This window comes from Pongo pygmaeus, chromosome 13, assembly GCF_028885625.2.
Source record: "Pongo pygmaeus isolate AG05252 chromosome 13, NHGRI_mPonPyg2-v2.0_pri, whole genome shotgun sequence".
NCBI lineage: Eukaryota > Metazoa > Chordata > Mammalia > Primates > Hominidae > Pongo > Pongo pygmaeus.
In genome coordinates, this window is record NC_072386.2 from 118,567,931 (window position 1) to 118,593,094 (window position 25,164).

General features: G+C 52.8%; 2 protein-coding genes and 1 long non-coding RNA gene across 8 annotated transcripts in view; 1 reads left to right on the forward strand and 2 right to left on the reverse strand.

The window, feature by feature from the left end:
- Nucleotides 1–5,085, reverse strand: part of AK1 (adenylate kinase 1) — a 20,677-nt gene extending 15,592 nt beyond the window's left edge. Inside the window, exon 1 of the mRNA XM_054501401.2 lies at nt 3,494–5,085. The gene's annotated coding sequence lies outside the window, so the exon portion shown is untranslated. The remainder of the gene's footprint in view (nt 1–3,493) is intronic.
- On the reverse strand, nt 3,628–19,746 carry ST6GALNAC6 (ST6 N-acetylgalactosaminide alpha-2,6-sialyltransferase 6). Of its 6 annotated transcripts, XM_054501393.2 has the most exons (7): nt 19,606–19,746; nt 18,060–18,114; nt 16,343–16,433; nt 14,620–14,799; nt 10,721–11,127; nt 5,777–5,884; nt 3,628–5,089 (listed from the first exon to the last, which is right to left on the reverse strand). In XM_054501393.2, the coding sequence occupies exons 2-7, from the start codon at nt 18,083–18,085 to the stop codon at nt 4,900–4,902; spliced, it is 1,002 nt and encodes a 333-aa protein (XP_054357368.1). In that variant the 5' UTR covers nt 18,086–18,114; nt 19,606–19,746; the 3' UTR covers nt 3,628–4,899. The 6 variants fall into 6 exon arrangements, with proteins under 6 accessions (XP_054357368.1, XP_063506434.1, XP_054357369.1 ...); XM_063650364.1 differs by lacking the exon at nt 18,060–18,114 and having other exon boundaries at nt 19,606–19,738; XM_054501394.2 differs by lacking the exons at nt 18,060–18,114; nt 19,606–19,746 and adding an exon at nt 17,930–18,052.
- Nucleotides 12,385–13,535, forward strand: LOC129043963 (uncharacterized). Its single transcript, XR_008504572.1, has 3 exons — nt 12,385–12,534; nt 12,866–12,942; nt 13,159–13,535. It is a non-coding gene; the product is annotated as an uncharacterized LOC129043963 (long non-coding RNA).
- Nucleotides 19,747–25,164: the final 5,418 nt, after the last annotated feature.

Here is a 25,164-nt window from a genome sequence, read left to right on the forward strand (position 1 = left end):
CCTAATAGGACTCGGCAATACCCTCCTTTTCTATCTTATATCATTTGCATTATTTGTTTTATGGTAAAAAAAATCTAAAAACAGAAACATATAGAAATGAAACTAATTTAAAATTTAAAAAAAAATATTTTGTAGCTTGTGACATTTAGGAACAAAATTAAAATGAAAATATTTTGGCTAAAGAAAAAACTCCAGCCAGGCTCAGTGGCTCATGCTTGTAATCCCAGCACTTTGGGAGGCCGAGGCGGGCAGCTCACTTGAGGTCAGGAGTGTGAGATCACCCTGGCCATCAAGGTGAAACCCCACCTCTACTAAAAATCTAAAAAGTAGCTGGCTGTGGTGGTGCACGCCTGTGATCCTAGTTGCTTGAACCTGGGGGGCAGAGGTTACAGTGAGCTGAGATCGTGCCACTGCACTCCAGTCTGGGTGACAGAGCAAGACACCATCTAAAAAGGAAAGAAAAGAAGGGTAAGAAAGGGAAGGGAAGGTGGGAAGGGGAGGAGAGGGGAGGGGAGGGGAGAGGGGGAGGGGAAGAAGGGGAAGGGAAGAAGGGAAGAAGGGAGGGGAAGAGGGAAGGGAAGAGGGAAGGAAAGAGGGGAAGGGAAGAAGGGAAGGAAAGAAGGGAAGGGAAGGGAAGAAGGGAAGGGAAGAAAGGAAGGGAAGGGAAGAGGGGGAGGGAAGAGGGGGAGGGAAGAGGGAGAGGGAAGAGGGGAAGGGAAGAGGGGAAGGGAAAAAAGGAAGAGAAGAAGGGAAGGGAAAAAAGGAAGAGAAGAAGGGAAGGGAAAAAGGAAAGAAGGAAAGGGAAAAAGGAAAGAAGAGAAGGGAAGAAGGGAAGGGAAGAGAGGAAGGGAAGAGGGGAAGGGAAGAAGGGAAGGGTAGGGAAGAGAAGAAGGGAAGGAAAGAAGGGAAGGGAAGGGAAGGGAAAAAAATTCCAAGGCTTGAAAACAAGCTGGCATGGGGGTTGCAGGAGATGTGCCGGGGCCTCCTCACTCTGAAGTTCACATGTGGACCCACCCGTCAGCACGTAGTGGGATTGGGGATTGCCCCAGGGAGCCTGGCTGGTGGGGCTGAGCTCAGTGGGAACCATTGAGCATCCGCAGGAAACAAATGGATGCAGGAAACAGCTGGACAGGAAGCCCAGAGAGGAGCGGCTGCCACTCATAGGTTTGCAGCTGGTGGGAGGCGCCCCCTCCCAAGGAGGGGTGGGGGTAAGGCCCTCTGCACAGAGGTGAGGAAGCACCAGCCTCACTAAGGTACCCGGGAGAGGGGTGCAGGTGCAGATGGAGGTGCAGGAAGGCCTCAAATGCCAGACAAATCTATAAGTTTGGAGCTGGCCAGTGAATGGGGAGCCAGTGAAGGTTTCAGGGCAGAGGGCTGTGATGAAAGGGGCTTCAGGAAGCTCACTTTAGCAAGGAGTGGGCCAGTCTCCACTGGGTCCCACTGAGGGGGTGAGAGATTGAGGAGTTGGGGTCTAGGCCCACCAGAGGCCCACCTCCTGATGCTCCACTGAACATCCCCCTGGGGAACCGACCCCCTCTTGATGCACCTCTTACTGACCTCCCTCTCCCCAGTGGACAGACAGAAGAGCCACAGCATTCTGGGAGAAATTCTACCTCGAAACCTCTGCCGGGGCTGGGTGTGGTGGCTCACGCCTGTAATCCCAGCACTTTGGGAGACCAAGGTGGGTGGATCACTTGAGGCCAGGAGTTCAAGACCAACCTGGGCAACATGCTGAAACCCTGTCTCTACTAAAAATACAAAAATTAGCCAGGCGTGGTGGCAAGTGCCTGTAGTCCCAGCTACTCGGGAGGCTGAGGCACGAGAATCACTTGAATCCTTGAGGTCAGGAGTGGGAGATCACCCTGGCTCACACTCCTGAGGGGAGGCAGGGGTTGCAATGAGCCAAGATTGCACCACTGCACTCCAGCCTGGGTGACAGAGTGAGACTCCATCTCAAAAAAAAAACAAAAACAAGGAAGGCCAGATGTGGTGGCTCACACCTTCACACCTGAAATCCCAGCACGTTGTGAGGCCGAGGTGGGTGGATCATGAGGTCAGGAGTTTGAGACCAGCCTGACCAACTTGGTAAAACCCTGTCTCTACTAAAAATACAAAAATTAGCTGGGCATGGTGGTACGTGCCTGTAATCCCGGCTACTTAGGAGGCTGAGGCAGGAGAATCGCTTGAACCCACGAGGCAGAGGTTGCAGTGAGCCTAGATTGCACCACTGCACTGCAGCCTGGGTGACAGAGTAAGACTCTGTCTCAAAAAAAAAAAAAAAACCTCTGCCTGGACCCAGGTTCCCAGAAGCCTTTGCATGGGGTTGGATGGGTGCCATATTCCCATATCCCCGTGCCCACGCACAGCTTTCTGCTCCCCATGTAGACTTTACACAGAGTCCCAGTCTTTCCAGCCCCCCAGCCCCACTGCCACCATTACTGTGTCTGGCGGCCCCTGGGCCCTGGGCCATGCCACCTGTCAGCCTCCTGCCCATCCTGCTGTGGTCCCATTTGACTTCTCTACGCAAGAAAGATCAAGGCTCTTGCCCCCCTCAGACTGACATTTACGGCCTTGCCTTGTGCCATCTGGCCCTGGGCAGTCTCATCTCTCACTGCTCCCTCCTGCTGTAGCCTCACTGCCTACTGGGTGAAGCTGGGGATCCCACCATGAGGCTTCTCTGTGGTCCACTCCTCCCACCAGACACTCTCGCTCTCATCAACTGTGCCTAATACAGTGCACGGCATGCGGCTGCTTACTGGCTACGTGAACTGAGAGGCAGATGCAAGGTGCCATTGATGCCTCTCAGCCCCGGTCACCACCATCCTGGCTGGCCCAGTGCCCAGAAGGGTTCTCTTTCCTGTCCCCAGCAGCTCGGGGGCCCTGGGAGATCCCAGCAGGCTGCCTGCCCATGTCTTACACAGTCACTCTTTGTTAGGCCTTGCCCCCGAGGGCGTCTTATCTGCCCAAACAGTTTGTAATCTCTGGAGTCACAGACCCCCTGCCTCCTGCCAACCTGGAGTATACAGCCCTTTTGCAGAGAGGCTGGCGGCAACTTGGAGACCACCGTTCACCACACCCCTGCCAGCATTGCAGCCCCGCCAGGCTCCCTCCTACTGGGTTTGGCAGGAAATCTCAGCTCCCAGCCATCAGGTCCCCAGACCCTTAAGGAGCTGAGAGACCTCTGGCTCTGTGGCCTGGGATGTCTTCCCCCCACCCCTTCTGCACTCACTGCTCAAACTCTTCTCCCAGCTTCTGTGGGAATTCTTCCTAGTGCACCACGGGGCTCCTCCCTCCTGGAACCTGAGCTCCTTGAGGGCGGTGTCTGGTCCCCTTTTGCCCTTGAAGGAACTGGGGCTCTCAGAGGTGAAGTGACTTGCCCATGGTCACACAGGCAGGGTGAGGTGGGGACAGGAAAAGCCAGATGGGCCTGGCTCCACATGCCCCCACCATCCCCAGAGCCCCCAGGTCTCCACTCAAGACGCAAAATACACACCTCACTGGCCACTGGCTGCTGAAAAAGCTGAGGATCGCTTTACCGGGAGCCCCCAACCAGAAGACACGGTCCTGAGGCCGCATGCAGCATGGACCAGAAGGCTGTGCTCGACCCAGGAGACACAGGACACGAAGCCGGAGCGTAGGTGTGTTTATTCCTGTACAAATCATTACAAAACCAAGTCTGGGGCAGTCACCGCCCCCACCCATCACCCCAGTGTGCAATGGCTAGATGCTGGCCTCCTCCATCTGGTCCCTCCGGCCTCACAGCCTCCTCCTGAAGCCCTTCCCTTCCAGGCTCCAGAAGAGCAGGAGACGAACACACCCCACTGAGACCCAGCTTTAATAAAGTGCCTGATACAGAGCCAGGGGACAGAACCCAGGCGATACAGCTCCCGGCAGCCATCCCAGGACGACAGAGGGTCGAGGGAGACCCTCGGAAGCCCCCAGTGACTCCAGACAAAGGGGCAGCCCCAAAGGCACCTCCAACAGTTGGAAAACTTCCCTGCTAGAGGGCAAAAAAGGAGGCCTGGCCCTTTAAGAGCCAAGCTAATGGCAGCTGGCTGAGGGGCTAAGAAAACAGCTTAAGGTTTGTCCCGTTTCCTTCAGAGTCCCCCAACCCTGGAGGAGTTTGAGAAAAAAATACCCTAAAGTTTTCCAGGAGGTGGGGAGGTCACCCCAGACCCCCCAAAGAGCTGAGCCTTCCAACAAGGGATAGTGGCTGGGAGGGTCCAGACGGGGAGGACAGACCCTAGGGCACTTGTAGGGGAGGTGGAAAGGGTCTCAGACTCCGCACTGGAAACTGGTGTGGGCAGAAGGGGGGCCAGAGAGGGGGAAGGGTTTGTCCAAGGTCGCTCAGGGCAGAGCCAAGACCTGGATGCCAGCCTCCCACCCCTGGGACCTCCCCACCACCCCCACAACCTCCACAACCCTACAAATTCTCTGGCCGGGCCTCCAGACAGCTTCTACCCCCACACAATCTCTCTTTCTGGTGCTTGAAATTGAGGGGGCAACACCAAGTTCTCAGCTCCTTGGGACAGGACCCCATTATCCCAGCAGAGTGGGGAGTGATTGGGGGGTCCATTCCTGGGGCTCTGAACCAAGACCTCATGGGAAAGGATTAGCCTCAGATTGACTCAGAAATACCCCTCTACCCTGATTGACTGTGCGCAGACCCTGACTGCACAAGAAAGACACCCCTGATTAACCACATAGACTCCCAAATCCCTGATTGGCCAACAGATTCCCCAGGCCCTGATTGGCTGGAGGATGCATCCTCCTCAAGGCCCTGATTGGCTGGGAGACACTCCAGCGAGCCTTGATTGGCCAGAAGATGGTCCCTGGCCCAGCGGCTGGGCGGAGGCTGCTTCTCCTCTGACCCTCCTGAGGTCCCACAGGCTGGGTGGCCTAGGTCCAGGAGGGGTGGGAGAAGGTAATGCCATACAGCTGGGCCCAAGACGAGAAGACCTTTTTCTCGGTGATGAAGCGGTGGTGGTTGCCCTTGCGACTGTGCTCATTCTGGATGTAGGTGACACATTCGTCCGGCCCCTTGGGCTCGTAGTAGTGGTAGGGCATGCGCCGGAGGCGGGGCCGCTGGCTGGGACAGAGCAGACGGGTGTCATCAGGGCAGGGTGGGCGCTGGCAGGGTCCTTGCCCTTTCAGCCCCTCGCCTACTATAGGACCTCAATAGGAGAAATCCCCACGCCTCCTGGGGCCTCGGTTTCCCCATCCATAAAATGGGTGCAGGGTAGACTAGGTTTGTAACCACCAAACTTTTTTTTTTTTTCAATGCAGTGGCACTTTTTCCTTTCCCCAAGACGGCGGCAGTGTGGAGCAGTGGTGAGGGCTGTGAGCACTGGAGCCTGGCCCCTCTTCCTGCTGTTTGGAGGACCTCTGGCTACTCATAAAACATACTCCTCAGTTTTTCTCATTTAATAAATGGGAAGAATAACAGTTCTTATCCCGTAAGGTTGCTGTGAGGAGTAAGTGAGAGACTACATGTCTTGGTACCTGGTCAGTACTCAGTAAAGTACAGCTGTCCCCTAGTGGGCTTTTCATATAATGCTACTACTAATAGTTATTATTAATAAATAAACTCTGACTAAGCTTGGAGTGGAGGCCCCTGAGGAAGGAGAAGAAGCCTAGATCTCTGCAGAACAGTTTGAAAACAATGAAGCACAGGCCCTCAAAGGCACCTTCAGCCAAGGTTTCCAGCCCCCAGAGCTCCATCCTGCGGCCAGTGCCTGGGTGTTGTCCTGGGAGGGCGCTGGCAAGGAGGGCTCACCTGCAGTAGTTGGGGGGGACCATGCCATAGACGTGCACGTGGTCACACAACTCCACCGCGATCACCATGGTAAACCAGCCTGTGCTCAACCACGAATGAGACTTCTCCCTGGGGATGGAGAGGGGTCACGATGAGGGCTCATGCAGGGAGAGATGGGAGCAGGTGACCCCGGGTCACCCACGTGGAGTTCCCTGGAACTCCTCCCATCCACTCATCAGGGCCCCACTCCCACTTTGGTTACCCCAAGTCCAGCCTCGCTGTGGGAGCATGGCATGTGGCACCAGGCAGAGGTGAGGGGTGTGGAGGGAGCTCCTTTGAGGGGAAGAACGGGAACAGGGCATGCTAGAAATGAACTGTCTCCTGGGGAGCCAGGTCACAGTCGGGCAGACTGAGTGACTATGATCATAGAGCATGCTAAAAACAGTTGTGCCCATGCTAGAAGCAAACTCCTAAGGGGAGACTAATCAGATAAGTTCATGCTGGAGTGACTGCAGTTCAGAGCAAGGCCTGAAGGAGTAGCCCAGAACCAAGAGCTGTGCTCACACTACAGTGGCCACCAGCCATGTGTGATTGAGATGGGCTGTACGTGTAAATACACACTGCATTTCTTAGGTTGTATGGAAAAAAGAAGGGAGGCCAGGCGTGGTGGCTCATACCTGTAATCCCAGGACTTCAAGACCAGCCTGGGGAACATAGTGAGACCTCATCTCTACAAAAAATTAAAACTTAGCCAGGTGCGGTGGCTCATGCCTGTAATCCTAGCACTTTGGGAGGCCGAGGTGGGCGGATCACCTAAGGTCAGGAATTGGAGACCAGCCTGGGCAACATGGCGAAACCCGGTCTCTACTAAAAATACAAAAATTAGCCAGGCATGGTGGCATGTGCCTGTAGTCCCAGCTACATGGGAGACTGAGGCAGGAGAATTGCTTGAACCCAGGAGGTGGAGGTTGCAGTGAGCCGAGATCGCACCACTACACTCTAGCCTGGGCAACAGAGTGAGACTCCTTCTCAAAAAAAAAAAAAAAAAAAAAAAAAAAAAAAAGGCCGGGCGCAGTGGCTCATGCCTGTAATCCCAGCACTTTGGGAGGCCAAGGCGGGTGGATCACAAGGTCAGGAGTTCGAGACCAGCCTGACCAACATGGTGAAACCCTGTCTCTACCAAAAATACAAAATTAGCAGGGCATGGTGGCGCGTGCCTGTAATCCCAGCTACTCAGGAGGCTGAGGCAGGAGAATTGCTTGAACCTGGGAGGCAGAGGTTGCAGTGAGCCGAGATCGTGCCATTGCACTCCAGCCTGGGCAACAGAGCGAGACTCCGTCTCAAAAAAAAAAAAAAAATGTATATGTATATAAAATTAGCCAGGTGTGGTGGCACGTGCCTGTGGTCTCAGCTACCTGGGAGGCTGAGGTGGGAGGATTGCTTGAGCCTAGACGGTTGAGGCTGCAGTGATCTGTGATCATGCCACTGCACTCCAGCCTGGGTGACAGAGTGAGACTTTATCTCAAAAACAAAAACAAAATCCTCTGGCAAAATGACAAAGAAAAAGAGAGAGGACATAAATCATCAATATCGGAATAAAAGAGAGAAAATCACCACCATAGACCCTATAGACATTAAAAGGATAATAAGAAAATTCCACAACCACACACAGACATTTGACAACTTAGATAGAATGGGCCAATTCCCTAAAACCCATAAATGACCATAACTTACTCAAGATGAAATAGATAACCTGAATATCCTATAACTAATACAGAAATTGAGTTTACAGTTTAAAATCTTCTGAAGAAGAACTCTCCAGGCCAAGATACTGTCACTGGCAAATTCTACCAAACACTTAAAGAGAAATAAGCACGATTCTACACAGTCTCTTCCAGAAAATAGAAGAAGGAACATTTCCCAATTCATTTTCTGAGGCCAGCATGACCCTGATACCAAAACCAAGCAAAGACAGCACCAAAAAAACCTACAGACCAATACCTCTCATGAACACAAACACAAAAATCTCTGATGGATATGATTTGCTAATATTTTTGTATATATATAAATACATCCCTTGGCCAGGCGTAGTGGCTCCCGCCTGTAATCCCAGCACTTTGGGATGCCGAGGCAGGTGGATCACCTGAGGTCAGGAGTTCGAGACAAGCCTGGCCAACATAGTGAAATCCTGTATCTACTAAAAAAATACAAAAATTAGCCAGGCATGGTAGCACGCACCTGCAGTCCCAGCTACTTGGGAGGCTGAGGCAGGAGAATCGCTTGAACCCAGGAGGCGGAGGTTACAGTGAGCCGAGATCACGCCACTGCACTCCAGCCTGGGCCACAGAATAAGACTTCATCTCAAAAATAAATAAATAAAATAAAAAATAAATACATACATCCCAAAGAAGTGATGTTTATTCCAGAAGTGCAGAGCCGATTCAATATTCAAAACTCTTAGCCTGAGCAACACAGTAAAACCCTGTCTCTACTAAAAATACAAAAATTAGCCAGGCATGGTGTTGCATGCCTGTACTCCCAGCTACTAGGGAGGCTGACGTGTGAGGATCACTTGAGCCTTAGAGGTGGAGGCTGCAGTGAGCCATGATCATGCCACTGCATTCCAGCCTGGGCCTCAGAGGGAGATCCTGTCTCAAATAAAACAAAACAGTCAATATAAGCCACCATAGTAATAGTCTTAAGAAAAACCACATGATCATATAAATTGCTGCAGAAAAACATTTCATAAAATTCAATATTCTGTAATAATAAAAATTCTCAGCAAACTAGTAAGAGAAGGGAACTTCCTCAGCCTGATAAAGGGTAGCTACAAAAAACCTACAGCTAACATCATATTCAATGATGAAAGACTGAATACTGGCCGGGCACAGTGGCTCACGCCTGTAATCCCAGCACTTTGGGAGGCCAAGGCAGGTGGATCATGAGGTCAGGAGTTCGAGACCAGTCTGGTCAACATGGTGAAACCCCATCTCTACTAAAAATACAAAAATTAGCTGGGTGTGGTGGCACATGCCTGTGATTCCAGCTGCTCGGGAGGCTGAGGCAGGAAAATCACTTGAACTTGGGAGGCAGAGATTGCAGTGAGCTGAGATTGCGCCACTGCACTCCAGCCTGGGCGACAGGGCAAGACTCCATCTCAAAAAAAAGACTGAATACTTTCTCCCTAAGACTAGGACCAAGGCAAGGAAGTCCACTCTCACCATTTCCAATACAATTCAACATTGTACTGAAAATCCTAGCCAGTGTAATAAAGCAAAAAGAAGAAATAGGCATACAGATTAGAAAGGAAGAAATAAAATTGTCCTTATTTGCATGCCACATGATTATCTGCATGGAAAATCCCAAAGAGTCTACAAAAATCTCCTAAAATCAGGCTGGGCACGGTGGTTCACTCCTGTAATCCCAGCACTTTGGGAGGCCAAGGCGGGTGGATCGCCTGAGGTCAGGAGTTTGAGACCGGCCTGGCCAACACAGTGAAACCCTGTCTCTACCAAAAATACATAAATTAGCTGGGTGTGGTGGCGCACGCCTGTGGTCCCAGCTACTTGGGAGGCTGAGGCAGCAGAATCACTTGAACCCAGGAGGTGGAGGTGCAGTGAGCCAAGATCACGCCACCGCACTCCAGCCTGGGCAACAGAGCAAGACTCCCTCTCAAAAAAAAAAAAAAAAAAAAAATCTCCTAGAACCAATAAGTGAGTTTAGCAAGGTTACAGGATACAGGATCAACACACAAAAATCAATTTCTCTTTTTTTTCTTTTTTTTTTCTTGAGATGGAGTCTCGCCTTGTTGCCCAGGCTGGAGTGCAATGGCAGGATGTCAGCTCACTGAAACCTCCACCTCCCGGGTTCAAGCAATTCTCTTGCTTCAGCCTCCCGAGTAGCCGGGATTATAGGCGCGCGCCACCACATCCAGCTAATTTTTTGTATCTTTACTAGAGATGGGGTTTCACCATGTTGGCCAGGCTGGTCTCAAACTCCTGACCTTGTGATCCGTCCACCTCAGCCTCCCAAAGTACTGGGATTACAGGCATGAGCTACCGCGCCCAGCCACAAAAATCAATTTCTATATGCCATTTCTATATATTAGCAATTAACAATTGGGAACAAAAAAATATTAATACCATTTATAATAGCTCCAAAATTTTTTAAATATTTAGGTATAAATCTAACAAAATATGTACAGGAGCTATATGTTGAACATATTGGGTTAAAAATATATTAAAGTTGCTTTTACTACTTTTTTTCTTAAAGAGATGTAAGATGTAGTCTCATTCTGTCACCTAGGCTGGAGTGCAGTGGCACCATCATGGCTCACTGCAGCCTCGACCTCACGGGCTCAAGTGATCCTCCTGCCTCAGCCTCCTGAGTAGCTAGGACTACAGGTACAAGCCACCGCACACAGCTATTCACTAATTTTAAAATGTGATTACTATGAAAATAAATTACATATGTGGCTCACATAGATTTCTATTGGGCACCACTGGCCTAGCTTTCCTAGGGAGATTAGTCACAGCAGGGCATGCTGGGAGTGATGCATCCCTAGAGCAGAGCATGCCAGGAGCAACTGTGTGCTTAAGGCAAGACATGCTGGGAACAGTCAAGACTTTACGTTGGGTACACTATGGGGAGCTTCTCTCAGAAAGATGCTAGGAGCGACTGTGCAACCTCAGAGCAGAGCATGCTGGGTGGGGGCCCTTGTGCCCTCAGAGCAAGGTATGCCAGGAGAAAGCCCTCTTGGACAAACCAGGCCATGCAGAGCATGCTGGAAAGGACCCACGTGAACAGCTGGACATGAAGAGAACTCTCCTAGGAGGCCCAACCAGAGGACGGCAGGACTTGACTACCCCTCAGAGCAGTGCATGCTGGGAGCAACAGGCCCTCTGGACGGGGCATGCTGAGAAGGAGCACAGGGCTGGCCAGAGGGGGCAGGCGGGAGGCTGGTACCTGTCCTTGCCCGTCTCACCCCGGAAGAGGTCGTCAAATTGCCGCATGCGGCGGGGAGAGACGGCATATGCTTCCATGTTGGGGAACACCAGGCCCGCCCGCTGGATCACACGCACGAGGCTGCCCTGGGGCTTCTGCATCTTGCTTGGGGGCCCCCAGAAGATGAACACGGTTTCAGGGGTCCGGTTGACAAACTCCTGGGGCCTCCTCAGCACTCGGAACACACTGGAATGGGCCACGACGCGGTAGGTGGTCTTGTTGCCCACATCAGCTGAGTAGCCAGTGGTAGGTGCATCATTCATGCGGATTGTACACTCAGCCCGCTCGATCTCAGGGCCCAGCTTGGTGCCCAGCAGGTGGCTGGAGCTGCTGACAATCACACACTGGTGGCACCGAGAAGGCAGCGTCTGGGGGATAAGGAAAGTCAACATTATCACGGCCACTCTGTGCTGGCCCTGTGCTCCATACATCCAGGCCTCCAGGACCCAGGAATTGTTATGCCCATTTTAAAGACAGGGAAACTGAGCCCATTCATTCCACATTCAACACACATTGATAGCAAGCTGGTTAACGGCCAAGTCCTGGGGCAGAGCAAGGAGCAAAACAGACCGGGCTTCTGCCTTCAAGAAACAGGTGGGGGGACAGATAAGAATGCACATAATACATGCCAGGAAAAAAAAAGAAAATAGTGGCAAATGGCTAGGCACTGTAGCTCATGCCTGTAATCCCAGCACTTTGGGAGGCTGAGGCAGGCGGATCACCTGAAGTCAGAAGTTCGAGACCAGCCTGGCCAATATGGTGAAATCCCATCTCTACCAAAAAAAACAAAACTTAGCCGGGCGTGGTGCTGAGTGCCTGTAATCACAGCTACTCGGGAGACTAAGGCACAAGAATTGCTTGAACCTGGAGGCAGAGGTTGCAGTGAACCTAGATTGTGCTACTGCATTCAAGCCTAGGTGACAGAGCAAGACTCTGTTGAAAGAAAGAAAGGTAAGAAGAAAGAAAGAAAAGAAACAAGGAAAGGAAAGAAGAAAGAAAAGAAAAAGGAAAGGAAAGGGGAAAAAGGAAAGGAAAGGAGAGGAGAGGGAGAAGGGGAGGGGGAGAGGAGGGGGAGAAGAGAGGGGGAGGGGGAGATGAGACGGGGAGGGGACAGAGAGGAGGGGAGAGGGAGGGGAGGGGAAGGGAGGGGAAACAGGGGCAAGTGACCAAAGAGCGACTGCAGCCGGGGCACTTTAGGAGTGGTGGCCTGGAAGTCCAGGTGCAGTGGCTCACGCCTGTAATCCTAGCACTTTGGGAGGCTGAGGTGGGCGGATCACCTGAGCTCAGGAGTTCGAGACCAGCCTGACCAACATGGAGAAAACCCGTCTCTACGAAAAATACAAAATTAGCAAGGTGTGGCGGCGCATGCCTGTAATCCCAGTTACTCGGGAGGCTGAGGCAGGAGAATCGCTTGAACCCAGGAGGCAGAGGTTGCGGTGAGCCGAGATCGGGCCATTGCACTCCAGCCTGGGCAACAAGAGCGAAACACCATCTCAAAAATACAAAAGAATCTAATTTGTGAGAGGATTCTAACATAACTGACTCCATCCTGTTTCTGACCTCACAATCTAACCACCCTTGCTCATTCCTGTCCATAGGCTAAGCTAACTATGAGAGGAATTTACTTTATAGTTTAACTCTGAAGCAAAGATGATAACAGCCCCTTCCCAAAACTGAACTCCACCTTGTTTGGGGACTAAAACTGCCTTTGTAAAGTTAATAAAAGGGCACAAGGTAACAACTGAGACAGAGGCTTGGACTCTGCTAGGATACAGGTGTAGTAAAATCATTTGTTTTACTTATTTTCCTTTTCCTTCGGCCTTCTCTTCCTAGATGCATGATTGCCTGCATATAGTCAGTTCGATAGAAGGTAGTCACTAATAATTGATTATCTCACCCCCTGCACACCTTTCTGTCAAGCTGTAGGCATAAACTATAACCAGTCATTATCTCTTAGCTTGCTTTTCTGCTAAGATGTAGCTATAGTTGAATTATAACCAGTCATTGTTTCTTAGTTTGCTTTTTAAAATATAGATAACATCATCATTGTTTTTAACATAGATAACATTGTTATTGTAAAACCTGAGTGCTTGAGATATTTTTCAGACCTTGCAATCTGGTAGATCAATGGATGCCAACCAGACCAGTGACCCATGGCCCCCACCCAGGAACTGACTCTGCAGGTGAAGACAGTTTTAACACCCCTATGATTTCATCCCCAACCGTTCTCTAGTCCCCCTGCCTGCCAAACTATCCTTTAAAAACCGTGGCTTCCAAATTCTGGGGGAGGCAGATTTGAGAAATATCCCGCGTCTCCTCATTTGGCTGGCCCTGCGATTGTTAAACTCTTTCTCTGCTGCAACACCTGCAGTCTCAGTGTATTGACTTTTTCTGGGCAGCAGGCAAGAAGAAGCTGTCGGGCTGTAACAGAGATGCCTCCCTGAGCTGAGATGTGAAGGATGAAGAAGGACCACCTAGGGAAACATATTCAAGGAAGGAGAAACAGCCAGCACAAAGGCTCCAATGTGGAAATAAAGGTGGTACGTTGAAAACCAAAAGAAGGCCATTCAGTTGGGGCAGAGTCAACAAGTAGGAGAACAGAAGGTCACAAAGTCTATGTGACCACAGATCCCCAGCTCTCCAAAGAGGACATCTTCCAAAAAGCACCCATGACATTTCCACAGCACCCAGAAACCAGAACCACCTTGTTATTAAGGAAGGTGTGAAAGCCACTCTGGGCTTGTTTCTCCATGGCTGAAATGAATGGGTTGGAACCACATGCTCTCTGGGGTCTATTTTTTGCCCATGGAATTCCCATTCACCCTTTAAGGCTAAGCTCAAATGCTACCTCCCCCAAGGCAGCCTTCCCTGAGCCCTTACTCCAAGATCCAGCAACACATCCCACGTACCTCGACTGGCGCTCCCACTTTTCTGAGTGCTAGTTTTTCTGGCTTCCCCTGTGATGCTGGAAGCACTGCAAGCCAGGCTCTGTCTCTCCTTTCCACATCACCCACACGCAAGCTGTCCCATTTTTATTCCACTTTCAAGGGTTCTTAGGGTAGAGAAAGACTCACTTAGGTGTTAACCTGTCTCCAGACACCTGCTAATGTGTCCTTTCCTAGTGAGGGTGTGTCCAGAGGCCGGGCTCTACACTCTGCATGCAAAGGCCTTGAAGAAAATATAGGAGGGTCAGTGAGGAAGGAGAAAGAGGTACTACAGTGTGAACTCCAGAAATATAACCTGAATTTCATGGCTACCCAAGGCCAACAGAAGTCCCCAGGAATGACTGTGGCCTCTCTGTGCAGCTGCATCTTAGCAGGGGGTAGGAAAATACCATCTTCTTCTTTCCCTCACTGTGTGGCCTTAGACATGTGACTTCACCTCTCTGAGCCTTGGTTACTCCATCTCATCAAGGAAGATAATAATGCTGCCCTCACAGGGCTTGTCTGAGGATTACTGGTGATCAAAGTGCCTGGCACACACAGGCACTTGATAAAGGGCAGCCGGTATTATTACTGCTTTTGTGTTGTCAAATGTCCCAGTGCTCTGCTCCCAAGCCTGTGTGGGCTCCCCAGCAGAGACAGAGAGCAGTGAAAACAGAAACACATTTTCAAAAGGATTCTGATTCAGGAGATGGTAGGATATTAGCAATAAGGGTGGGGACTTGGAGAGAACTGAGGCCCAGACAGGGGCAGTGCACTTATCCAAGGTCACACAGCAAGCAGCGAGCTGAAATCACCGGAGGCAGGGCCTTGACTCCCAGGGTCCACCTTTCCTTTAGGAAAGAACAGGTGGAGGGAGTGGTGATGCTGGGCAGTAGGGAGGAGCTCCCAGGGAGCTCCCCAAAGCAGCTGCGCTACCTTGTTGCCGAGAATGGGGACATAGCCGTCAGTGATGCTCCACTTCTTGAGGTTGACAGGTCGGCGGCTACGGCCCCGCAGGGAGCCGTAATGGAAGACCTCACTGGCACTGTTGGAGCTGTAGAGGATGAGGATGGTGATGAGGGCAAAGAGGATCACGAACACTGCTGACCGCTGCTCCTGGAGAGAGGAGAGGTCAGTGAGGGCCCAGTTGCCGGGCAGGCTCAGCACCCCACCTCCTTGCCACCTACCATGCCTGGTTAACTCCTGCTTTTTGTTGCAGACCAGTTCAGGCACTACTTCCTCCAGGAAGGCCTCCTTCAGCTGCCTCAGTCCCCCCATCACAACACTGATCATACTGCATTCAAACTCCCATCCCTCCAATTAGACCGTGAGCTCTGGGACTAGGTCAGCCTTGCTCCCCACTGTGTCCTAGATCCCAGGGCAGGGCCTGGAACATGGAAGGTTCTCCAGGAGGGTTTGCTGGACTGGATTGAATATGTCAGGATTCCCTATAGCTGCTGCTAAGAGGATGTCTAGAGACAGGTGGGACATCTGAGTGAGAGGGTCTAGGTCTTCCCCTAACAGTAACTCTCCAATGTATTGCCTCTAGCTCCAAATTTATCCTTTTTGTCTGCTCTGTGGAAATGGATCTGGGCCCTTTAAATATTTTCCCTTGTCAGTTAGCTGCATATTAAACTTTGTGAGTAGAGGGTGCTGGACAGACACTGCAGGAGGAAAAGCATTTGCTTCTTGGTTCTGGGAGGCTCCTTCAGTGCACACGGCCTCTCCAGTAAGGGCATCTTACCCACTGCCCAGAGGCCAGCAGTGCCAGCATTACCAGCAAGTCAGGCATATTGCCTCTGGCTCTTGCTGTGATCACAGCTTCTCCGAAGTCCAGCTCCTACAGTGCACTCAACCACCTGCAGCACCCAGAGGCTGGCAGCTTCCCCTCCCCAGGCCAGTTCTGTACTGGAGCCATCCAGGGGGCCATAGCTGGGCCTTCTTCAGCAAGGCCCGGATCTCAGCCTTTATGGGGGCAGGGGTGCTCCTTATATTAATATCTGCTATTCCTGTATTCCTCAAAATTCCAATCCCTTGTTACTCTAGTGTCCTATTATAGTCAATAATTTTTTGCATTAAACTTGTCCTGTTTAATCACTGTGTAGTTTCTTTCTCCTGATTAAACTCAAATTAATAAACCACCCCATCCCATTTCCAAACCTCAGGCTCCACCAAGGCTGCAGTGGATCCTAGGGAAGGGGCATGCAGGGCCAGTCATGTAGTAAGTGCTTAGGAAAGAATGAATGAATGAAAGAACGATGGGGAATCCCGATATTCTCAGGGTCATGCTCGGGCTGTATCACCTTTGACTCTGATCAGTGCACCCTCACCCCACTTCCCGCTTACCTCCACCTGCCCCCCCACCTCCTGCACAGCACTCCACAGTCACCTCGGCTAGTCCTTGACCATCACAGACGGGCCGTCAGGCCTGGGAAGGCAGAGCTGACCCTGGGCCCGGGAACAGGCAGGAACTTGCCCTAAGCCACTCAGAAGATCAGTGGCCAAACCAGGGCTTAAACCTGGGCCTCCCAGGCATGGGCGGCTTCTTGAGGGGAAGAAGAGACTTGTGGTGGCTGGGGTCTGAGACAGGTCCAAAGGAACCCGTTCCATGGAGGGAAGTGAAAGGCTCAATGGGGTTAAGAAATGAAGGGAGACTTACTTTGTTGCTACTCATTTCTCTCCGGCGTCTGCTGAGGGGTAGGTGTCCGCGTCCTGCAGGTGGCCCTGGGGGCAGGGACGTGGGTTCACACCTGCAAGCCACCAGAAAGGGTTATTATGGCTTCGGTGTCCTCCTTTGGGTCCAGCAAGCCAAAGGCTACACCTTCTCTGCCCCGCACTAGTTCTTCTATGCACCCAGAACTTTAAGGCTCAGGACTGTATCCCTTTTGCAGACGGAGACACTGAGGGCCAGAAAGGCCAGGAATCTGCCTGAGGTCACACAGCCTGGTGGCAGCAGAGCCCTGCCCATTCTCCTCCCTAAGCAGGGGACTTCCCACACCAAGGCAGCTGGCAGGGCCAAAGCTGGCTCCCCTGCTGGAGGACCTGACCTCCACACAGTAGGAGCCCCATTCACACCCTGCTCTAAACCCTGCCTTGGGTCCCTGTGGTGTCAGAATAAAACAACACCGCTTGTAGGCCCCCAAACTCCTCTGCTCTGGCTCCCTCTCAGGTTGGCCTGGAACGCTCTCCCTCCTATGGCCTCCTGACTCCCACTCATCCTCCAAGCCTGGCATGGACCAGGAACTCCCCTAGGTCCTCCCGTCCCCCCAGGCTAAGAGCCGCCTGAGGGGTACAGCCCACCCAGGTCCTCACTCAGTTTCCCCTGTGCCTCCACAGCCACGGAGATTCAGGAATATCGCTGAATGAACTAATGCATTAACAAGTAGGATCTCTCAGGGAGCTAAGGGCACAGACTCAAGTCTGAGAGGCTCGGTTCTAGTCCAGGCTTGGCAGTCTCTGCCAGGGCTGACTCCTCATCTGTCAAATGGCCGTAATCACAGTTTCAGGGGCTGGCTGGGGGGGCCTTTGGAAGACCTGGCAGTGAGGAGGCTGGCCCAGCTCTGCTCCGCACACCCCAATCGCTTCCTCTCCCACCACCAAAACCCAGCTCCTTTCCAGAGTTCTCCACCTGTGAAAGGGAAAATGTACTGTGTCCAGCCTACCTCCAGCAGACAGGCCAGGGGGCAGGGCGGGCAGGAGTGCAGAGGGAAGAAAATGGGGCTCAGGGGGCCCTCCTCAGCTCCGTCCCCTCCTCCAGGGGCCTCTCAGTTCCTGTCATTCTCTGAGCCCTTTGACCTAGCCGCTGTTTACTCCTACACGGCCACCAGGAATAGCCAGAGAACTGCGGGCCAGAGGAGGCTTGGCACACACTTCTCGCTCCTGATTGGTTAGGTCATGGCCCCGCCCCCTCCCCAACCCCGCCCCCTCCCCAACCCCGCCCCCTCCCCGTGGGAGCTCCCCTCATCCCGAGCTCGGCTTCGGGTTTCTCCAGCGGCGGCCCCTCACAGCCGGTCAAGGAGGCCCGGACTCCCATCTAGTCCAGGCCCTGCGATACACAGCAGAAAACGGGGCCTCATCAGAAGCAAGGAGCGGCCCGTTCTTGACCTCACAGACCGTTAGAGCAAAAGACAGGAGTCCAGAATCCTGGGGTGGCATTCAAGGTGCCCAGGGGTCCAGCCGCCTCTATCTTACTACGCGTGGCCACCCTTTCCTGCGGATGCCCCCTGCCCGCCCCCCACTTTCCCACCTTTGCCGGAGCTGTGCCCTCAGCCAGGACCACCGTCCCCCTGGTCCGCCCCGTCACAATCCTGCTCTGAGAAGGCCATGGTCAGTACAGCATGTCAGCTGCCAGTGCGAATCCCGGTTTCACCACTTACTGGCTGGGGGGCCTCGAGCAAGCCATGTGACCTCTCTGAGCCTCAGTTTCCTCATCTGTGAAATGGGAACAATAAGAGTCGGTAACTCAAGGGGTTGTTGGAAGGATTCAAGCAGATGTGGCAAGGGACACACGGGGCTTGAAAGTGCTCCCACATTGGCCGGGCGCGGTGGCTCACGCTTGTAATCCCAGCACTTTGGGAGGCCGAGGTGGGCAGACCACGAGGTGAAGAGATCGAGACCATCCTGGCCAACATGGTGAAACCCTGTCTCCACTAAAAATACAAAAATTAGCTGGGCCTGGTGGGGTGCTCCTGTAGTCCCAGCTACTCCGGAGGCTGAGGCAGGAGAATCGCTTGAACCCGGGAGGCGGAAGTTGCAGTGAACCAAGATGGTGCCACTGCACTCCAGCCTGGCGACAGAGCGAGACTCCATTTCAAAAACAAAAACAAAAATAAATAAAAGAAAGAAAGAAAGAAAAGAAAGTACTCCCACAACGCCAACAGCTGTTAGTCTTGTGGTTAATCACTGTTCAAGGCCCGCCTCTCCAATGTGTCAGTGAAACACTCCTCCCCTGACCCCAGTGCGGCGACTTTCCCGGAATATCGAGGATTGTGTGGGAATACGTTCTAAGCATCACCCACGCACTGAATCCTCGCAATGCATGGTAGGAGCTCTTGTTGCCCATTTCACAGATAAGGAGACTGAGGTTCAGAGAGCCAAAGCGCCTTGCGGGGCCGCCCAGAGCCGGCTCCAGAGTCTTGTTTATTGTTTACAGGCTCGTTTACAGGGAGCAGCCCAGGGCTGAGCCTGACTTCGTCTCCCTGGAGGATCCCTCTCGGCTGGAACGGGTCAGAGGCCATGGAGTGTGTGCCCAGGACGTGGCTCGGCACCGGCACCGGCACCGGGGCGGGGGTCTAGGGGTGCCGGCCTGTTGGGGAGCGGCTTGCTCAGGCTGGGGAGGCGGCAGCCCCGAGCGCTGGGCCAGGAGCATGGACTCAGCCCAAGGCTGGACGTGCAGGAGAGCTGAGCAGGAGCCGAGGGTGGGGGCCACACCCTGCCCTCTGTTTGGGGGCTTTCCTTCTTCCAGCCTCGGGAGTCCTCCCGCAGATCGGGACGCCCCCACGAGCCCGCGTGGGAGGAGGGCTCCAGGGAGAAGGGGGAGGGGGTGCTCCTAAATCCGAGACGATGAGGGACGCTGAGCCCGTGTGTCCACCTGGTGGGGGGCTCACCCAGCGCGCGCCTCGCGTCAACCCCCTCCCCAACTCCTGCACCCCCGGGGTCCGGAGCCCTAACACCAGCTGGGAAGAAAAGAGTGGCGGGACCGCTGACGGGGTAGTCGGCGGCAAGAGGCCCAGCGGACCCCGCGACAGCCCCTGGGCGCGAGGACCGGAATCTTGGGGCGCGGCTACCAAGGGGGAAGGGTTCTAGGGGTGCCGCCGGGGGACCCGCATCCATTCCCATCCCCGGCGATTAGCAATCTCCTCTCCTGGCGCCCTCCGCCCCAGCCCCCGCCCCCGCCCCCGCTCCCGCGCGGCGCCTGCTCACCTCCGGCGGGGAGCGCCCGGCCCCCCGCGGCCCCCGAGCCCCCTCACATGGCGCCGGGAGCCGAGCGCCGGGGTCCGCGCTCCTCAGGCCGCCCAGGCCTCGCCGCACCCGCGGCCCGCCGGGTCCTAGCGCCGCCGTCACGGCCCGGCCCAGGCCTGGGAGGTGGGCGGAGCCTCGGGGCCGCGAGTGGCTCCGCCCACGGGCGGCGCGGGCGGGGAAGAGAAAAGGGAGGCGAACCCGGGTGCCGCCGCCGCGTGAGCGCCTCGGTCACCCCACTGGGCAGCCCGGGGTGACCACCAAAATACAACAGCCTTTAGGCTCCCTGCAGTGTGGATCAGGCCCACTTCTAGCTCTCTTTATTGCCACCATGACCCCGGATGGGGAAACTGAGTTCCGGAGCACGCTGTGCTTGCACTCAGTGGAGTTTCTCCCTGGGCTCCCCACAGAGGGCCTCCAGCTCCCTGCCTTGCACCCTGTAGTCACCTGGGCAAACTCAGTGTTCACCCTCAGATTCAACTTTCGCTCTGCCATTCGCCAGCTGCGCAGGCTTAGCGCATAACTTCCCTTCTCCTTGCCTCTGGAAAATAGGGAGAGGAACAACTTCACAGAGCTGGGAAAACTTAAGATGTTCCTTCTTGTAATTACCAGGACATCCATGACATCACTCTACGTGATAGGGAAAAATAACTTAAGTAGCCATTGCTAGGGGACTGCTTAAGTTAAGGCACAGCCTGCCGAAGCGCACGAGGAGGCTGTTAAAATGAAGGATGCGGGCCAGGCGGTGGCTCACGCCTGTAATCTCAACACTTTGGAAGGTCGAGGCAGGTGCATCACCTGAGGTCAGGAGTTTGAGACCAGCCTGGCCAACATGGAGAAACCCCGTCTCTACTAAAGATACAAAATTAGCCTGGCGTGGTGGCGCATGCCTGTAATCCCAGCTACTCGGGAGGCTGAGGCAGGAGAATCGCTTGAACCTAGGAGGCAGAGGTTGCGGTGAGCCAAGATCACGCCATTGCACTCCAGCCTGGGCAACAAGAGCGAAACTCCGTCTCAAAAAAAAAAAAAAAAAAAAAGAAGGATGCAGGTCAGTATGCCTTGGCAGGAAAGGATGGCCAGGATATTTATAGGATATTCACGTGAAGAAAGCAAGTTAAAGAACTGCCAGCCAGGCCCAGTGGCTGTAATCCCAGCACTTTGGGAGGCTGAGGTGGGTGGATCACCTGAGGTCAGGAGTTAGAGACCAGCCTGGCCCACATGGTGAAACCCCCTCCCCCAACCCCCCCATCCCACCCCGCCTCCAGTCTCTACTAAAAATACACAAATTAGCGTGGCGTTGTGGCGGGCACCTGTAATCCCAGCTACTCGGGAGGCTGAGGCAGGAGAATCGCTTGTACCCAGGAGGCAGAGATTGCAGTGAGCCGAGATCATGCCATTGCACTCCAACCTCCAGCCTGAGCAACAAGGGCTAAACTCGGTATCAAAAAAAAAAAAAAAAAAGGAACTGTCTTGGAAACAAAGTTGTAAACATTTGCATTCCACAGCTGAGTAAACATGCCCTGGAGAAATTCTTGCAGATGTGCCCAAGGAGGTTCATAGCAGCATCGCTATGGGGAAAAACCCCAAATATCCATCAACAAGAGAATGGAAGTGTTTTATACAATGGAAGGTTCACACTGTGGAATAATATGTAACAGGGTAAAATGAATGATCTACAATTACATGGATGAATCTTAGAGACACAAGGAGTGAAAAAGAGGTCTTGGAAGATAAGTAAAAACTACACAATAGGGGCCGGGCACGGTGGCTCACGCCTGTAATCCCAGCACTTTAGGAGGCCGAGGCGGGCAGATCACTTGAAGTCAGGACTTCGAGACCAGCCTGGCTAACATGGTGAAACCCCGTCTCTACTAAAAATACAAATAAATTAGCCGGGCGTGGTGGTACATGCCTACTTGGAACATGCTACTTAATCCCAGCTACTTGGAAGGCTGAGGCAGGAGAATTGCTTCAACCTGGGAGGCGGGAGGCAGAGGCTGCAGTGAGCCGAGATCGTACCACTGCACTCCAGCCTGGGCGACAGAGAGAGACTCCGTCTCAAAAAAATAAAATAAAATAAATTAAAATTAAAATAGGCCGGGTGCGGTGGCTCATGCCTGTAATCCCAGCACTTTGGGAAGCCAAGGCAGGTGGATCACCTGAGGTCAGGAGTTTGAGACCAGCCAGACCAACATGGTGAAGCCCCGTCTCTACTAAAAAAATACAAAATTAGCCAGGTGTGGTGGCGCATGCCTGTAGTCCTAGCTACCCTGGAGGTTGAGGCAAGAGAATCGCTGGAACCTAGGATGCGGAGGTTGCAGTGACCGAGATCGCGCCACTGCACTCCAGCCTGGCAACAGTGCGAGACTCCATCTCAAAAATAAATAAATAAATAAATAAATAAATAAATAAATAAAAATAAAAGCAAAAGTCAAGAACAATGGCGGAGGAATCAAAGAGGTATGCAAGTTACAGTAACTGATCTTTAAGTGGGGACTGAGTTCAAGAGGTTCATGATATTTTTATGCTTTATCACTTTCAAATATGACACTGTATCACAATATTTTAAAAGATGCAAAAAAATAAATAAGGAAATGCCTTTTGCCTATCACGGTGATTAGTGTTTTTAGTTTTTTGTTTTTTATTGAGATAAAGTCTCGCTCTGTCACCCAGGCTGGAGTGCAATGGCTCAATCTTGGCTCACTGCAAGCTCCACCTCCTGGGTTCAAGCGATTCTCCTGCCTCAGCCTGCCGAGTAGCTGGGACTACAGGCGCAGGCCACCAGGCCCAGCTAATTTTTTTTGTATTTTTAGTAGAGATGGGGTTTTGCCATGTTGGCCAAGCTGGTCTCGAACTCTTGACCTAGGTGATCCGCCTGCCTCAGCCTTCCAAAGTGCTGGGATTACAGGTGTGAGCCACTGTGCCCGGCCAGTGTTTAGTGTTAATAGTGGTTATTTCTGGAATGATGGGATCTGGGGCTGCTTTTTTTCTTTTGGTTTAACTGTATTTTTCCAAAAATTTTAAGATAATGGTCACATTATTATCATTATTATTATTATTATTATTTTGAGACGGAGTTTCACTGTGTTGCCCAGGCTGGAGTGCAATGGCGCGATCTCGGCTCACTGCAACCTCTGCCTCCTGGGTTCAAGTGATTCTCCTGCTTCAGCCTCCTGAGTAGCTGGGACTACAGGTGTGTGCTACCACACCCAGCTAATTTTGTATTTTTAGTAGAGACGAGGTTTCACCATGTTGGTCAGGCTGACCTCAAACTCCTGACCTCAAATGATCCACCCCCCATGGCCTCCCAAAGTGCTAGGATTACAGGCATGAGTCACCGCACCCAGCCCACACAATATTTTTATATATTTAAAAATGTATTTTTTAATTTCTAAAAACAAACTGCAATATATAGCATAATTTTTTTGCTTGCTTTTTTTTTTTTTTTTTTTGGAGATGGAGTCTCACTCTGTTGCCCAGGCTGGAGTGCAGTGGCATGATCTCGGCTCACTGCAAGCTCTGCTTCCCGGGTTCACGCCATTCTTCTGCCTCAGCCTCCCGAGTAGCTGGGACTACAGGCGCCTGCCACCACGCCTGGCTAATTTTTTGTATTTTTAGTAGAGACGGGGTTTCACTGTGTTAGCCAGGATGGTCTCCATCTCCTGACCTCGTGATCTGCCCGCCTCGGACTCCCAAAGTGCTGGGATTACAGGCATGAGCCATCGCACCCGGCCTTTGCTTGCCTTTTAAAAATATATAACTATGCATAATATTTGTAAATGCACACATAAAGTGTCTGGAAGGACCCACAAGGACCACCGGCAGTTGATTCCCTGTTAAAGTGAAAGTGGGGCAGGACGGTTGGGTGCTACCTTCACTTTTCCCTTTATAAACTTCTAGGTTGTTTGCACTGTACTTATATGGGAAGTTAATACCACTTTGTTTCCAATTAAAACAAAAGTCAGCAGTACCCCAGGGTCCAGCCTTTAGGCCATAAAGGCACTACCCACCAGACAGGGAGGGGGTGGCCCGCAAGGGTAGATTGGAGGCTTCCTGTCCCTGGTGCCCACCTCCATCCACTTCCTGAGCCTCAGACCAAGCTCCACCCATGGCACTCCTAGGTCGATGACCCCGCCCTACAAGCGACAGGATGGAAAACCACGGAGTGAGGGCAGGGCGGTCAGGCAGGAGGCCTGATGAACTTGACTTCTAAGGACTCAGAGCCTCTAGCCCAAGGCCACCCAGGGGGTTGGGGGCTGCACCAGGGAAGGAAACATCCTGTCCCCAGCCCTTCCCACTAACCCAGGCCAGTGACCCGAATCAAACACCCAGAAGTGAGAGGGTGCTTTGGCCCTGCTCCTGGATGGTATCTGGACCTGGAGCTGCCTGTCCAGCCTGCCACGTCTCTGGGCCCAGGCTTACTCCAGCAGGATTTGCTTCAGGGCTGACTTCCCTTCTTGGGCCCCAAGAACGACAGCAACCATCTCAATAACAGTGATAACAAGGATGAGAAACAGAGCAGCTTACTCTGTGCCAGGCATTTTGCAAACACACCTCATTGAATCCTTATGGTGGCCTATGAGTTGGGTACTGCGGTTAACCCACTTTCCAGAGGAAGAAAATGAGGCTCAGAGAACACGCAGGTGGCAGGGTTGTTTCCACTAGGCCTGTGTGTTTAATAACCACAGACATATTCTACACGGAAGCCTTGGGCCTGTGAGAGCCAGGCCAGGCCACACCAGGATGTTCCTGCATGGTGGCTGCGGCCAGTCCTTGTGGGCCTCCCCCCCAGCCCTTCCCCCACAGTCTGGGAGAGCTGGCCTCTGCTTTGACCCTTCCTGCCTCCTATACAGGTAGGAGAGGCCTGTGTATCCCCTGCTTCCTGACCCTTAGCAAACTTCTTTGAGCTGTTAGGATTTTTCCCTTCCATGGTATTCTGGAAAGAGCTCTAAGGGACCCCTTCACTTGCCCCAGCTCCCAATCCAAAGAAACCAAGATCAATGGCCAGAGAGAGAATAGAACTTGCCCGACTCTGCAGCGGGTCCTGGGCAGAGCCAGGCTGCGAGCCAGGCCTAGGGACTCCGGCCTCTCTCCCTCGGGGCTTTTATCTAGGGGAGGGGCTTCTGGAGAGGGGAGGCCTGTGAGAGTGGCGGGCAGGTGGGGGCCTGCACACAGGGGCTGCTCCATAGCCCAAGACCTAGGCTCCTGGCCAGAAGGTCTGGAACGAGGAAGTACTGCCTCTTCCCCCACAGAGGCTGGAGAGGGCAGACAGGCCTAGATGAGCCTAGACACTGGGGCCCACCAGTCCCCCAAAGCCAGATATTCCTGTTCTCACCTGGGTGTTTGAGGTTTTTTGTTTCATTTTGTTCCTTACAAGGTGAAGGTGTGTGAACTGTGAGCGTGAGCTCTGGGCCTGGCTCCATGGCCCTTCTAAGGAAAAGGCCCCTTAGGACACCTCCGGGCTGTGAGGCTTACCTGGCTTCCCCTCTGGGCTTGGAGGAAGTAGGGTAGGTCCTCAGCTAG